At 37.0% G+C, this 14887-nt stretch overlaps 2 protein-coding genes across 2 annotated transcripts in view; both read right to left on the minus strand.

Annotated features, from left to right (window-relative positions):
* Positions 1-1084, minus strand: part of LOC115923535 — a 5776-nt gene extending 4692 nt beyond the window's left edge. Inside the window, exons 1-2 of the mRNA XM_030984445.1 lie at positions 903-1084; positions 26-142 (exon numbers count right to left, since the gene is read on the minus strand). Coding sequence (XP_030840305.1) covers positions 26-125 — 100 coding nt within the window. The 5' untranslated portion in view covers positions 126-142; positions 903-1084. The remainder of the gene's footprint in view (positions 1-25; positions 143-902) is intronic.
* A 3778-nt stretch (positions 1085-4862) lies between these two features.
* On the minus strand, positions 4863-11536 carry LOC115923536 (ER lumen protein-retaining receptor 2). Its single transcript, XM_030984447.1, has 4 exons — positions 11390-11536; positions 8924-9183; positions 8130-8382; positions 4863-7459 (listed from the first exon to the last, which is right to left on the minus strand). Exons 1-4 carry the CDS (start codon positions 11478-11480, stop codon positions 7425-7427), a joined length of 639 nt encoding a protein of 212 aa, XP_030840307.1. The 5' UTR covers positions 11481-11536; the 3' UTR covers positions 4863-7424.
* Between the last annotated feature and the right edge of the window lie 3351 nt (positions 11537-14887).

Consider the following 14887-nt stretch of genomic DNA (forward strand, 5'->3'; position numbering starts at 1 on the left):
ATATGCTTTCTCGTCGATTTCTTACCTTTTGCAAATTTTGTTGGTTTCATCTCACCCTGAACGAAGTCAAAGGCGACCAGGATTACGACCAAGGCCGAAAGCAGGCATGGGAGTGAGCAGTTCATCGTCAGGGATACGAAGGCTACATCAAAAAGAGAGAGATAGAAAGGGGGAGAGAGGAGGGAGGGAGGGAGAGAGAGAGAGAGAGAGAGAGAGAGAGAGAGAGAGAGAGAGAGAGGGGGTTATAATATGAATGCCATGCGCTATATTTGAATACCGATATTTTTTTAATTAAATTATTTAAATACGATACAAATCACAATGCATTCAGAGGCATAAAAGAGTTTTACATATACGACTTTACAATCTAATTTCCCCCAATTCTCTCAAAGATTTGAATACTATACGAAAAGATCAGGAATCAGCAGAAACCATGCACGCGTTCATGGGGGTCACAGAAACATAGACATTTTCCAAATAAATTGACCTCAAAGCAAACGCAAACACAAGTCATGGTTGAGAAATAAAATACAAACGATTAGAGCCACGCCTCCTAACCTGCACATACCCATAATACACATGTAGTTACCTCAATATATATGTTCTCATTTCGCCACGAGTCACATTGTAATCGTATATTATATACTCGTATATTATATATTACCATCGTAATAACAATAGCGCACTTTACTTGATCTCCTCAGAAAGACGGTGCATGTAGTTTCTAGCTGATCGTGTGATACTATATTTACTACATCATTATCTACAAAATCTTTGTATCAGTTACACTTGATTTGTACAGCCTCACAGCGGATACACAATCATTATAATACTTCGTATATATTATGTACCATTCATAATGTTCATTATAACGTAATAGAATGACACGATATTATACTTACCAACACGCCTCAATCAATTAAAGATATACTGCCCAAGAAATAGCTCGACGTGTACACACCACGGATCAGGATCAGGACGTAAATGAATAACTCTAACAAGTTTTGTCCTATAAGTTAGAATACTGGCTCGAAATCACTGTAAAACTTCGCCACACATGGGAACGACCTTTGAGATCATTAAGGTCAATCGAGGTAGCTTGAACCATTCGTCAAAAGGGAGATGAACTTCGATCTGGTTTCTGTTATCCATTTCTGAGGCGCATCAAATATATTTATCTAGATGTAAAAGATTCGATACAATTGGGTTACAGCGTCAGCTGTGTATTAATTTGAACATTTCCAATCGAAAAGTGAGGACGTGTCGTTTCAATTAGTTAAAAGGTATGAATTCGAATCAATTTACCACATTTATTAACTCTATTACAAATAGTTAGATCTATAGCATGGGCGCGTTATGTGCCTGGAAAGCTGCATTACCATATAGCTGTGATGTGATTTGCAGACAGAGCAGGGGACAACGGGAAAGAGATTGGATGGAAAGACGAGAAAAGAAGATGATATATAGGGGCCCTTCCCGCACCCCAACATCGCCTCATTGGCAGTGTCCTCCTCAATGACAAGGATATGTGATCCTATTATTTCTTGTTAGTAGAATAGGTTAAGTTGTTTAATTTCTGCCTTTCAATTCAAAATCTAGGCTCCGTCTTTTGTCAAAGCATTAATCTATGCATTGCCACTCCATACCCATGCACACTCTTAAAAATAGGTGGTCAAAAAATGACCACGTCGTGGTCGTTTTTAACCACGTTTTGGTAGTCAACCATAATGCACCTTTAAAAACGACCACGACGTGGTCATTTTTTGACCACCTATTTTTAAGAGTGCAGGAGAGAAAATAATGGGGACCTGGTAGCCTTTGTTTGAGTAATTACCATATCATAATGCCCTAACGGGACTGATACTATAGTCACCCGGGAGTGGACATGGTGCAATTGTGTGTGAATGAATTCAATGATCGGGGTAATAGTCTGTAAAACGCCTAGAGACGGTAACTATTATTTTTATCATTAAACTAAAGGAGCTAGTAATTTTGTTTTGCTTTCAAAATTAAGGCCTAACATATTCATTTGTCACCGTAACCATATTACAAAAATGAGTCATTTATGATTGTAAACATTGTTATTGAGTATTCAGGGCGTGACCTTCTGTAATCCCCATTATTATAGAAAATTGGATTAAGGAATTAAGATTGGAGCAGATAATAATAAGTCGTACTTTGAATTCATGTGCCAAAATTCAGAGTATAGGGATTAAATATGCAGAGTATAGGGATTAAATATGACCCACAAAGCCAATGTATTTTACTTGATTGTGATGTTTCCTCCCGTATTCTGCTAAAATACAGGTTTGCCAGTAGGGGAGGGGAAGGAGTACGAGAAGAAAAATGGCTCGATTTTCCAGCAGAAATTATTTTCAGCGGCAATATCTTCGTTAATATTATTGCACTCCAATGCTCAGGAGAGGGGGGGGGGGGGGCTCCATAAATAAAAAGCTTATGCTCATTGTACTGGTTATTTTCTCAATGGGGCAGCCGTTTCGACCTCCATGGTTCCTACATGCACTGCAGTTTTTCATGACTTCATGGAAATTTGTATTAAAGCCTCCGCAAGATCATAACGACTTACAGGATCAAGTAGTTTCTTCTTTTGTTTGCAAGAACCGACAGAATCCGCAAGATAATGAAAACAAATTGAAACGGGTATACAATATTCCTTCTTGATTTTATTAACTTCTCTGAATTACTTCAAGATTTGATATCTCGAGTAGAGTACAAAGGTGATAGTAAGCACTACAAAAAGGGGGGGGGGTCCCCCTCAACCACGCACCCCTTGAGAAAAAAAAAGAAAGAGGATTCGGGGGTGGCCTCTAACGACATTCCCCCTTTTGACTAAGAAAATGGGGGAAAATAGGAAGAAATAGGGAAAAATAGGAAGAAATAGGGAAAAATAGAGAAAATGAGGGGAAATTGGGAAAATAGGGACAACATCGGGAAGAAAAAAAAAATGGTTATTGAGAGGGAAACCGATTTAAATCGGGTAATTATCAGGCCTGAGAATCAGAATTATGGTAGTCAGCCTACCAATGGGGGTCTTGAATGAAGGCCAAGACGAGCAAACATGAGCTTTATCTTACAAGTTTGCATAGCAGGTATTGTTATTTGCTCTATCTGCGTTTCAACCAACGGACGAACGCCAAGTTTACTCCATACATCCAATAAAAGATAGCCGCGATGATGATGAATGAATTACAAAGGCCAGAGTTCACCTAAAACGACTGCGAATTCCATAAATGAAGATGATAGTGGAAATTATTTTATCGAGCAGAGGCGTTGCAAGAAAAGGAGTGAGGAAGTAATACTTCTTTTAAACGTACTATGTCCCATTTGCAGGCCAACAAAAAATGAAAAGTTAAATTCCGACAGCTTTGAAAGACGTTACTTCTTTAGAACTTCCCTCAAAACGAAAGGTCTTAAAAATGGTTTTTAGTGGGAAAATAATGACAATTAGTTGTCGAATCGACTTAAGTGATTGCAATCACCTATGTAATATTCTAATTTTCAGACCCTTTTACTGTATGGTCGTACATTTTGTGCTGCACAAGGATTCAATCAGTTTAATTTTGGCCATTAAAAGTAGTGTGTTATTGATATATACAAATGCTCATGTACCCGTTACGGGCCATTTTAAGTATGTTGTTACAAAAGAAAAAAAGATGTCAGTCAGTCACCCAATAGTGTCTGACAGGGAAGTCTAGAAAGTAAACGGGTTTCCTTGTATAATTTGAATACTAGAACACTGCTAACGTTTAAATTTCACAGATAGGACATGTATGACATATTCATAATTCCAGCAAAGTTCTACAGAATTTGATGTTGGCTGCAAAAGGGACATAGTATCTTTAAACAATCCTGTCGGCAAACTCATTTTTTGAAACAGGCTGTTGGAAAATCACACAAATTATGTGTTTTGGATGTAATTTGGGAACATTCTGTCGGCTCATAACCGCCCCTGCTTGCTTTTGGAAAATGTTGGGATCATGGCTGTGTTTATGATATAATATAATGTGTCAATTATGTCCCTTTGTTTAAATTAATTAAAGGGTAATCCAACCATTGTCATAAGTTCATTCGTATGAAACAAGAAAAAAACAAAAGATGCAGAGTGGCGAAAGTTTTAAATAAGATTTGAATAGAGAGTCATGATATTTTGAAATATGAGATCTCTAGTCTTTATAGCTTTGCGAAGATCAAAATGGCAATTTTGTCCCGATTGTCGAGTACAAAAATATCGTGAATTTCTATTTTCTTCCCATTGAATTCTTTACAGAAGTGCATTCGTCGATAAAATCATATGCATTTTCTTTAATCTGCCATTAAAGTACATATTTGCATCAAATATTCTGTTAATATGTGAAGTGATATGTATATAAATATATGATCAACGTGTTGATGAAAACTCTCATTTTATTTTCTAGGAAATCACCAATCTACACTGTTTAATTTGATGAAGAAGGGGGGAGAAAATTTGGGGCTGCCCCTTGCAAATCGTTTTTCTTTTTCTTGTGCCTTCTAACAAGGGGGTTGTATGCTGGCTTCCATAAGAGACTGAATACACCACTGTGTAAAATTTCAACACATTCATAATTCATAAATCTACTTAGAGCAAATCTACAAATACCACGTCCAAGAATAGGCCTATTATAGGGCCTCAAGTTATTCAAAGAGAAATGTGCCTTTCTTAATAGACTAGGAATTAATGACTTAAAAGAAGATTACTGGTAGCTTGTAAGTATGAGTTTGTGAAATGAGTTTTCAACAAGAAATAAACTGTTAGGTAATTAATGAACAATTCACATCCATAACACTGTGAAAACGACAATACAAAATATCTGACACAAGAGTTGTGCATCCATTCAGCTTTTATTGACTCGGATATCCTAAGAAAATGATTGCAAACAATGTAAGTCATACTCAACCTTACAGGTATATAATAAGCTCTATGTACGCAACCAATAAATGTGGGGCAGACAAATGTCATTAGTACACACTTGTTAGAACATTTCTGCTCGTTTTCTTCAGAACAAAGCAAGGACAATTACGGTACATACGATGTCTAAGCACCAGGTAAATGAAATTATTCTTTAGAAAGAATAAATAAATAACTTTTGATCTTTTGTTTAAAAGGAATCCATTTCCTTTTTTATCATATTTCTTTTGGGATAAGTTTTCCAGACATAGCAATACCCTACCATTCGATGTCGGTAAACACTAGATTCTTAAAAAGGCACTGTTTTAAAAGCATAAACAAGTTATAAGAAACAAATTCTTTTTAGTAAATGTATAACTGTCTGACATGCACATATGTAAATCGTACCACAAAAGCATGCACACTTGCATGTCATTTCTTTGTTCATCATGCTTGGAAAATATATGTTTAAAAGTTTAATCACGTTATTGTTTTAGTCAAGAACAAGCTATGCAAAAGGGGTTGGGAAGGATATACATGTTTCACACATCAAACATGATAAAATAAATTCCTGTAGATCTATGAAAGTATTTCTTGAAATGATACACTCTTTAAAGCTTACATACTATGGGTTGCTGACTGGTAGCAATTTCAATAGGGTTTTGACTTTTGAATGTTTGTTTTCTTAAGTCTTGAAGTTAACTGAATATGCAATTTCATAATTAGGTATGAGAGAGAGAGCAAACAAAAAAGATATCACAAAGAAATACGACGAGACAAAATCATGCAAATTTGGAAGAGGATACAAAGGCCTTCCACTTGGCCGCTTTCATACACTAAACAACGATAAATTAGCTTTAAACCACAGTAGTAGATGCAAGTTTATATACACAAAAAAATGAGTTCTCTTGAGAGCCGAGATCAAAGGAGTTTACTATGTACAACAGTAAAGAAAAAAAGATAACTATCTGGCTCTAATTTGAAATACAACATGGACAAGAGTACATGGATGCACAAGAGTGTTTTATTTAGGAAAAAATACAAGTGCATGTACATATACATATCGGGTTACTATTTGAATGCATTTACATGTACATGCCGATGTGAAATTAACCTACCACAAAAATTATACATTGTCCATGAAAAGTAAGAACAAATTAAAAAACAAAAATAAAAAGTGACAGTAATAATTGAAGAATTTAACATCCACTTTCTCCAGTAGTAAGCCTCTAAAAAAAAATAGTTTTATCTATTTTTATCTATTCTTTCTATTTTAGTTTGTGACCAATTCTGGTTATTCATGATAGTCGATAGAGATTTGATTGTAACATAATATATTGTGACATTCTCATTTTGATGGATTTGATATTGGCTAGTGAAAGGCCATAAAGGCATTGACTCTACATAAAGTGAGAAAAGTTCTCAATACCCTCAATTTAAAAGAAAACGAAAAACATATAATAGAATGAGAAGTGAAGTCCAAGACTCCAAGTAACCCTCCTGACTTTGGAAAGCTAGAATGAACACGTCATAGCTCAAACTCAATTACACCGGAACCTGTATGCTTAAGTACACTGGAACCTGTATGCCGAAAGCTTGAAAAGTCTAATTAATTCTCCTTTCCAATTACCAAGACAGCGACCAAGTGTGAAAATTAGCAATTAAATAATTGGATATTCCCATTTTTGGCCACATTATACATAAATGTTAAGTCATGTGTTTTCATCCCAAATAACTGATGCTTTTCAATAATTTGATAATCTAATATCTAAATCTTCAAAAAAAGATAAACAAATGAGAAAAAAAATCATGAGAAACTAAACATAAAACCATAATCTATCGCACCTATATTTCATCAAGTTCTAAAATAAAGCAGTAGTCTGATTAACTTGACTTGCACAATGTTTGTGCACTGTTTGCAAGATTTGAAATCAAATCCAAGCTGCAAAAATTAGTGTAAAACTATTATGTAAAATACAACAAAAATTTAATTTGGAGTATGAAAAACAAAAGCAAAAATACAAATGACATGATAGATACAAATTATGACTTTTAATTTACCAATAGTATCACATGCTAGTGACATGGCTTGCGAGAAAGGGAAGACAATTGCCAATGAGGAATTGCGTTGTACTGAGAAATATGTGCATTTCATTCAATTGACATTATTTATATTTAACATTGGTCTGCTTTTCACCGATAGTGGCTTTTGCAGGTGTTTAGGGGACAACTCCCTCTCAGCCCATCTATATTTTTGGGCTGGGTCAGATTCTGGGTGGGCACTAAATTGAATTTTATTTTTAACAGTCAAACCTCTACTTTTATCATATGCAAGTCCTCCCTCTCTCGCAAGTCAGGTCACATTCATGTGATATGGCAAGTACACTCCAGTTGGAAAAGAGAATGTCTGCTCTCTATGTGAGACAGGAGCAATTTTATACATCACTACGACATTGTCATCTGCATGTACATGTACAGTTGGAAGAGAATGGCTTCCTTATGCTGGTAATGAGAGCTTCTGTCCATAGATAACTGCAATAGAAAAAAACATGCAAAAAAATTCAATGTGTTAAAATAGGATTGTTATCATTTTGATGGAGAATGTTTCAAGGAGTATCAATATCCATTTGCAGCAAGATGAAATTCATCTCAATATGTTTTAAAGGCATCAATAAAATTATCCAAGGCTTGACACTAACAGGCACCCGAGACACCCAAACCAAAGCATGAACCCCCAACATTTTGAAAATTTAACATAGGGCTCATGCATGCAGACTGTAAGTGTTCAATCATGTCCCCCTTCCAAGAAAGTTTGTGTGGAGCCAGAGTTATATCGTTAGAAGAATAAAAATCATCTACCCCAAACTATGCAAGACATTCAAATACTCACCTAGGGATTCAAGATTTTAAGGGGAAAAGTGTTAATCATACCAATACCTCCAACCAAAGTTATCCCAAAGTTAACTTCTGTGAGTGTGTTTGCCCATAAAAGTGTTTTAACTAGTCTACTAAAAATGTTAATTGAAAGCTGGTATTTTGCTTAAATGTTACAAATTTGCCAACATTTCAGATAAAAGATTATGTTTTCATAGTCTTTACCTTTACCAATACATGATTAAAAAGATAATCAAGGTTACCCATACATATACAAGTGTGAAAATAAATATTTCTGTGGTAGCCTGCGCAGCATCTCGAACCTTACCTTTTGTAATGTACAAGTAGAAGAAATCGCAGTAGAGTATTGTCTGTACACAGCCTGCGACAATGGCGATGAGATCAAAGAATCCCTCGGAATAAAAGCGGTAGAGCCAGTTGATGATGTAGAGTGCCCTGTAACCCCCTAGACAGAAGAGGTAGTGGCTGGTGATGGATTCAGCCTCTCCGGTCTTACTGATCATGAAGAGCTGCGGCATGATGGCCACCGACTCGAGATAGATGGAGAACGTCCATAGGATCTGTGGAAATGAGGGGATGAACCAGTTCAAAATCAGCTTGGATTGAACCATGCTATTACACATTTCAGTAAGTAAAAATTGTGATATCCCATGCACTTAAATTTTAACGGACCATGGCCAACCCTTGGGTATACAGAAGGCTCTAGGTAAGTTTTTAGTTTGTTGAAGTGGTCAAGTGAAGTGATACAACACATGTACTTGATAAGAGTTGCAACTCATCAAAAAGGCCAGACTGTAGACGGAAAGTAGTTCAGAAAGATTATGTCCCATATCATGGATGCGTAGCAACTTATCATTCAGTGCAAGAAACAAAATAGAAAAAGAAAAAAATAATTCAAGCTGTATGGATTATAACTTCTCTAGAGGTGTCTGTTATGCTTTCTATCTAGATTTCTAAAGAAAAACAGCAAAAAAAGATTTTTATTTCTCTAGTTAGTATCACAATACATAAAGAACACACATTCAATTTAACTTCCAATGGTACATTTCAATCTGTTACTGCTCTTCTAAGGTTACAAAACACATTACAAATTTCATGTACCTCAAGCGGGGTGAAGTCGTGATTGACGAGGAAGGCCAGTCCTCCGACGGGAACGACCAGGAACTCGGCCCTGAAGGTGTCGTGGTTGTGGTCGTAAGTAGCCTTGAACTTGACGTAAATCAGGTAAACGGTAGCATAGGCACAGAGTATATAGATGACTTTCATGGACGTATTGTAGACAGAGATAAAGCTAGTGAATAGATCCAGATAGCGGGTGGTGAACACCAGCGCAAAGAGAAGCTGGGACTTGCCCGAGATACCTGCAGACAAATACAAAATTTACAACAGGCTTTGATGAAAGCGACAAATTTACCAATTGTTTGCGAAATTGATCAGTGATCGTTTCAAACCTCCCACCCCCCCCCCTCCCTTCCTAAAAAAAAAAAGGAGAATAAAAATCATCATCTCTTTGCCTAATTTTGGTTCCTCTTAACGTTAAAATATGAATGAACGCAATGCATACAGTTTGTACATTCAAGCAATTGTTTTATACATGTTTGAATTTCCATTGCACTGTTTAGCAACATTACTATATGTATTATGTGAATATTGAATGCACTTTTCAGTCTACCACCTACTTTCTCTCCATCTCTCTCTCTCTCAGCTCTCTTTCTCACCTATTAGTGTTCCAATCATTCTACCTCATCCCCACCCTCTCTCTCCCTTTCTCCCTTCTCTCTCTCTCTCCCCCCCCCCCCCCCCCCCATAGTAATCTCCCTGTGTATATTCTTTTCTCTTTCCTTATCTCTTCATGTTGGCCTTCTTTCATAATTTATAATGCTTTGTATTTTTGCTCATTTTGTTCATATTATACACAAGTGACAACACATGTAATTCTTTCATACATTCTATGTTTATATCATTGTTAACATATATTTATTTATATAAACTGTTTTATTCTAATTGTAAAGTGACCACTTCAACCTGTGCTGCTGGTCAGTTTTTATACACCAATTTAAAAATAAAATTCTTCCTATCATTTAAAGTACACCCATTGGACATACTTTCTAAATAAATATATCATCATACCTTTCTATCTTACTCTCCCCTCTCATTAATCATCATTACAAATTTACATAATCTCACATCTGGTTCCATTTTCTTTGAAACAAATATGTTCTGGGAATAATTGAATGAAACAGTACAATGTACTTGTACTTGAAATTGAATCTTTAGTCCAGAAAGAGGTTTTACATTCAAGCGCATCTGTGTATTTTTGATATTCTCAAGGATGTTAAATATCTAATTATTCACCCTTACGCTTAGGTCCTTCACACAGCCATGGAAGACACCCCGCTCCCCCAAACACACACACACACACACACACACATAAGTGAAACATTCTACCCTATTGCATTGTGCTCTTTCCTTCATGAATCTGATTTTTGTTTTCCCTTTAATTTCTTGTGTAAAGAATTATCATTCAATACCCTAAATTACATGTATGGACCCAAACTCACCAGGTTGCCAGGTCACCAAATTGCCAGGTGTACAAATTTCAGCGAGCAACAATCTACTTCAATAAGTACTTCACCTACATCAAATTTAAGTTTATATTTGTGAAGAATGGAATTAAGGCATAATTCTACTACCTAATACAGGAGAAAAATTGGATTACTGAATTTATTTTTCATTTTTCCATAGACCCTGGCCTTGGCCTTGGTTAATTTATTTAAGTTACTTTGACTTGAGCTTTCAAATCTGGTATACAAGTACAAAAAGATAGGCTCAAAACCGCTCAAAGGAGTCAAAGCTAAGCTAATAGTAATAGTACGCAGCTTCCTGAAAAAACAGTAAGTCAGTAGGTTTGTCTATTGACATTAATGTATTAAATTAAAATTAAAGTATTAATTATCAATTGTTAACCTGAATAAAAATATAAATCAGTCTTCAGACATCATCTCAATTTGAACACAGATCTAATAAACTCCATCTTCGATCTTCATAAATGTTTGACTCCCAGCATTCTGATGATGTGCCTCCTCCAACTCTCTGGCGAAAGAGCTTGAAGTTAACCGATGACGGCCAAGCGCAATTGCAAAGGCCACCTTCATTCACCGCCCGCGCCGACGGGGTAGCGGCGACATGTCTCCGCTACGCGCTAGCTATCAGCTGGCTTCCTTACCAACCGATAAGACTAAATTTTGTAATCAGACTAGATCTATTCAATTTGCAGTTTTTGCACGACAACCTCTCACCTCAAATAACACTTTTGTTTATTAAAATTATATCAGTATAGTATTATGATAAATGAATGATATTTACAAATGGGAAATACAATGAATTTTAGTTGCAAACACAAGAAAATAGTGTATTCTGACAACAAATTTGTTTTCTTCGAAGCTGCACACACAACACACAACACACATTCGCTATGGAGCAACTAGCGGCGATTTGAAACCGTCATTTAATCAGATCAAGGCACTTCATTTAATATCCAAGACAATGTAAGCGATAATTTCTTACCTGCACAGGACCTTGATGACCATATCTTCTTTAAAAGCATAATTATTGCCAAAAGATGGGACAGATCCCCAACTAATCGAAAGACATTCATGATGATTTGCCGGTTTCGTCTGTCAAGTTCGAAAGATGGCTGAGTTGACGTGGCGTGCGATGCTGAACCCACAAAATATGACTCAATGCCGTGTGTTTATATGGCCAATCGATATTTGTTTGAGAAGCAGCGAAATGGTATCGGGGTTTTACAGTCTAGAGTTTAGAGTTTGCCATCAGAAAGGTGACACATGGCAAGGCTCTACCGGAAATTTATAATTTTTGTTTTCTTTTCAAACTATTTCACCGCGACAGCAGTTTTCCACCCAGAGAGTTGTTTTAATTAAATAAATGAGAACACTTCTAAAATTTACTTTAATAGCATTTCGTAATAACCACATTAATTTTTTTTTAAAGGAATGTGGCAATGATGGGCCAATCTATTTTATTGAAAATTGCTGATCTGTCTTTTCCCGATGTTGCATGTGGCACATATAGAGCGGGGAGTATATTTGCCTATCCATTTCCTCCTAAATTGTTGCTTCAGCCCAGGCTTCCCCAGCTCCAAAAGAAGGAAGTAGGCATATACTTTGTCAAGTACACTTACCAAAAGTGAATCAATTCCCCCCAAATAGCAGCCTGTCGTACTTTTTTTTGTGCCGGGGGGGGGGGGGGCAGGAAAATGTATTTTGCTAAAATTATTGAAGAAACGGGAATGATGATGATGATGATGATGACGATGATGTTGATATGATGATGATGATGATAATGATGATGATGATGATGATGAAGCCATGATAATGATAATGATGATGATAATGATGATGCATAATAATAGCCTACAAGTGCAGATCAACTATTTCTTCTTCTTGAGCTAGGATCCATAATTAAAGATGATTAGCCTAGCTAATATAGCTAAAGCATATATATTATTAGTAGTAGTAGTAGCCTACTCAGTCGTTATAGAACAACAAACAGGACATACGTTTAATTACATTCATGTTTGTGTTTTTTAATCTTCGAGATTTATGGAAGCTGAAATTCGGCCTTTATTTTGCAAACAAGAAACACATGATGTGTGTTTTCCCCAATCAATCGGGCCAACTTCACTGCGTGATGGGAAAGTGACCCTTACATCCCATATACTTTTTTTACAGCACCAATATACAGCTCCAAATCCAATATTTTGATATCGGTCGAAAGCTTGAATGAAATTTTCAGAAATGAGAGCCCCATGCACCCCCTCCAAAGTCCCATTCTCGTGTTAAAAACATTTAGTTTTAATATTGTTTTTTAGTCAAGATTCAAACTGCAGCTTATATCCGCTAGTGCTGTCCTCGCAGTGCGAAAACTACATCTTAATCTTATAAAGAGGAAAAAACCAATCCTCATCGGGTTATAAATAAGCACATTCTCATAACAGCAAACTGAAAAGACCTTTGATAAGTAACATATAATTATAACATCTATAAATGTGAGCGAGCGTAGCGAGCGAGCTTTTGGAGATATTGCTCTTAGTCGCTTGAAATTAGGGGCACGTTTAATGATGAGAGGAAAGTCGAAGGGGTAAGACACTTATTAGAATATAAAAGGAGCACGTGTCAAAGTACAAAAGAGGCAACCATCAGATTTGAATAGGGGCATTTATGAAAAGGGATAGGTTAATTATCACAGATGAAAATGGGCACTTATCGAACCTGAAAAGGGGCCAGGGCTCAAATTAAATTTTTGTCCACGGGGGCTCTTTCCCCCAAAAAAGAGCCCCCGTGAACCTTCTCACGGGGGCTCTTTTAGTGCTGACGGGGGCTCTTATTTTAATACAAATTTCCATTGAATTGGTACCCATGAATCTCCTAAATTCCTTGTTTTTTATCATTATCATTTATCGTTCACGGGATCGTTCATGAGCCGCGTAGCGGCGAGGCGATTTTTGTTGTTGCTATTTTGAACCCCCGTAAGACAGTGATCTTTTCCTGACATCTTCTAACATGCGGAGCATTTTTTGGTGCTATTTTGAACCCCCGTAAGTGATGCTTTCCTGGCATCTACTGACATCTATACTGTGTAGGTCTGGACACAATATTGATGGCATTTTTCTATGCACATCACATTTTCACTTGACAGCCCAAGGGGGAGGGGGGGTAGGAGGGTTGGTTAAACCCCCTCAACCGCCTAGATCCGCCCCTGGAACATCTTTGGTCTTGTTCTTCTTCTCGATATTGATTTACTGGTCTTTTAGAATCGCAAGATTTCAGAGAATTCACACTTTTCACAACGAAAAACTTCTGCATATTTCAGTCTTTGCGTGATCGTCTTCAGCTCCTGCAGATATTGGGCGTAAGCGTGAAAACCTGTATTACCGGCGCAGTATAGCCACTGCTGACGGCCGCACAATACAGTGCGAGCTTCCGTTTTTTTGGTTTTGGTAATACTCATAGAGATGGGAGAGATGGCGCCATCTAAGTTCCATTTCATTGGTTTAAGGTTTGAAAATTGATACTCAATATTGTGTTAAAGTTATATCAGAAAAGATAATCTTTATTTTATAATTCCACGGGGGCGATTTTTAATTTTGCAGTCGCCCCCGTGAGCAACCTGACGGGGGCGATTATGGAGCTCACGGCGGGGGAGAATCGCCCACCGCCCCCGTGTATTTTGAGCGTTGAAAGGGGCAATGGCCATACATGAAAAGAGGCACTTATGAGAATGAAAAAGGTACACTAAAGATAAAGGGAAATGTGCATTTGTTGAAAGAAAAGGGGCACCGATCAGATTTTGATAGGGGCAATCATCAAAGATGAAAAGGGGTAATTATGAGAATGGGAAGGGGCACTTATAAGAAGGGAAAAGAGCATTTATTTGGAAGGAAAAGGGGGACGTGTCAAAATAAAGGGGCATCTGCACTTAACAGGAGGGGAAGGGCCGGTACTTGTCAAAGTAAAACGAGTATCTCTTAGAATTGAATAGGGTAATTTACAAGATATGAAAAGGAGCACTTATGAGAATGAAAAGGAACTATTTTCATAGATGAAAAGGGGAATTTATGAGAAGGGAAAGGGGCTCTTTTTTAAATGGGGGCACTTATCATAAGGAAAGGAAAAGGAAAGGGGGCACATGTGAAAATATAAGGTGCGCTTATCCAAGTTAAAAAGAGGTAGTTATTAAAAGGGGAAGGGGCACTTTTTACAAAGGAAAAGGGGAACTTGTCAAAGCAAAAGGGGATTCTCTCAGATTTGAATAGGCCAATGATCAGAGGTGAAGGGGTGTTTATCAAAAGTGAAAAGAGGCGCTTCTCGTACCTGAACAGGGGAACTTACTAGAGATTTAAAAAGGCACTAAGGAGAATGAAAAGGGGAAGGGGCACTTTTATAAATTAATAGGGGCACTTGTGAAAAAAAGTGGGAGCACTAGCTGTGCCCCCCCCCCCGGGAGCGCCGACTCTGGGTGGGATTACCCGTTTATTAATTA

This window comes from Strongylocentrotus purpuratus, unplaced genomic scaffold (genome assembly GCF_000002235.5).
Source record: "Strongylocentrotus purpuratus isolate Spur 01 unplaced genomic scaffold, Spur_5.0 spur5_scaffold_14, whole genome shotgun sequence".
Taxonomy (NCBI): domain Eukaryota; kingdom Metazoa; phylum Echinodermata; class Echinoidea; order Camarodonta; family Strongylocentrotidae; genus Strongylocentrotus; species Strongylocentrotus purpuratus.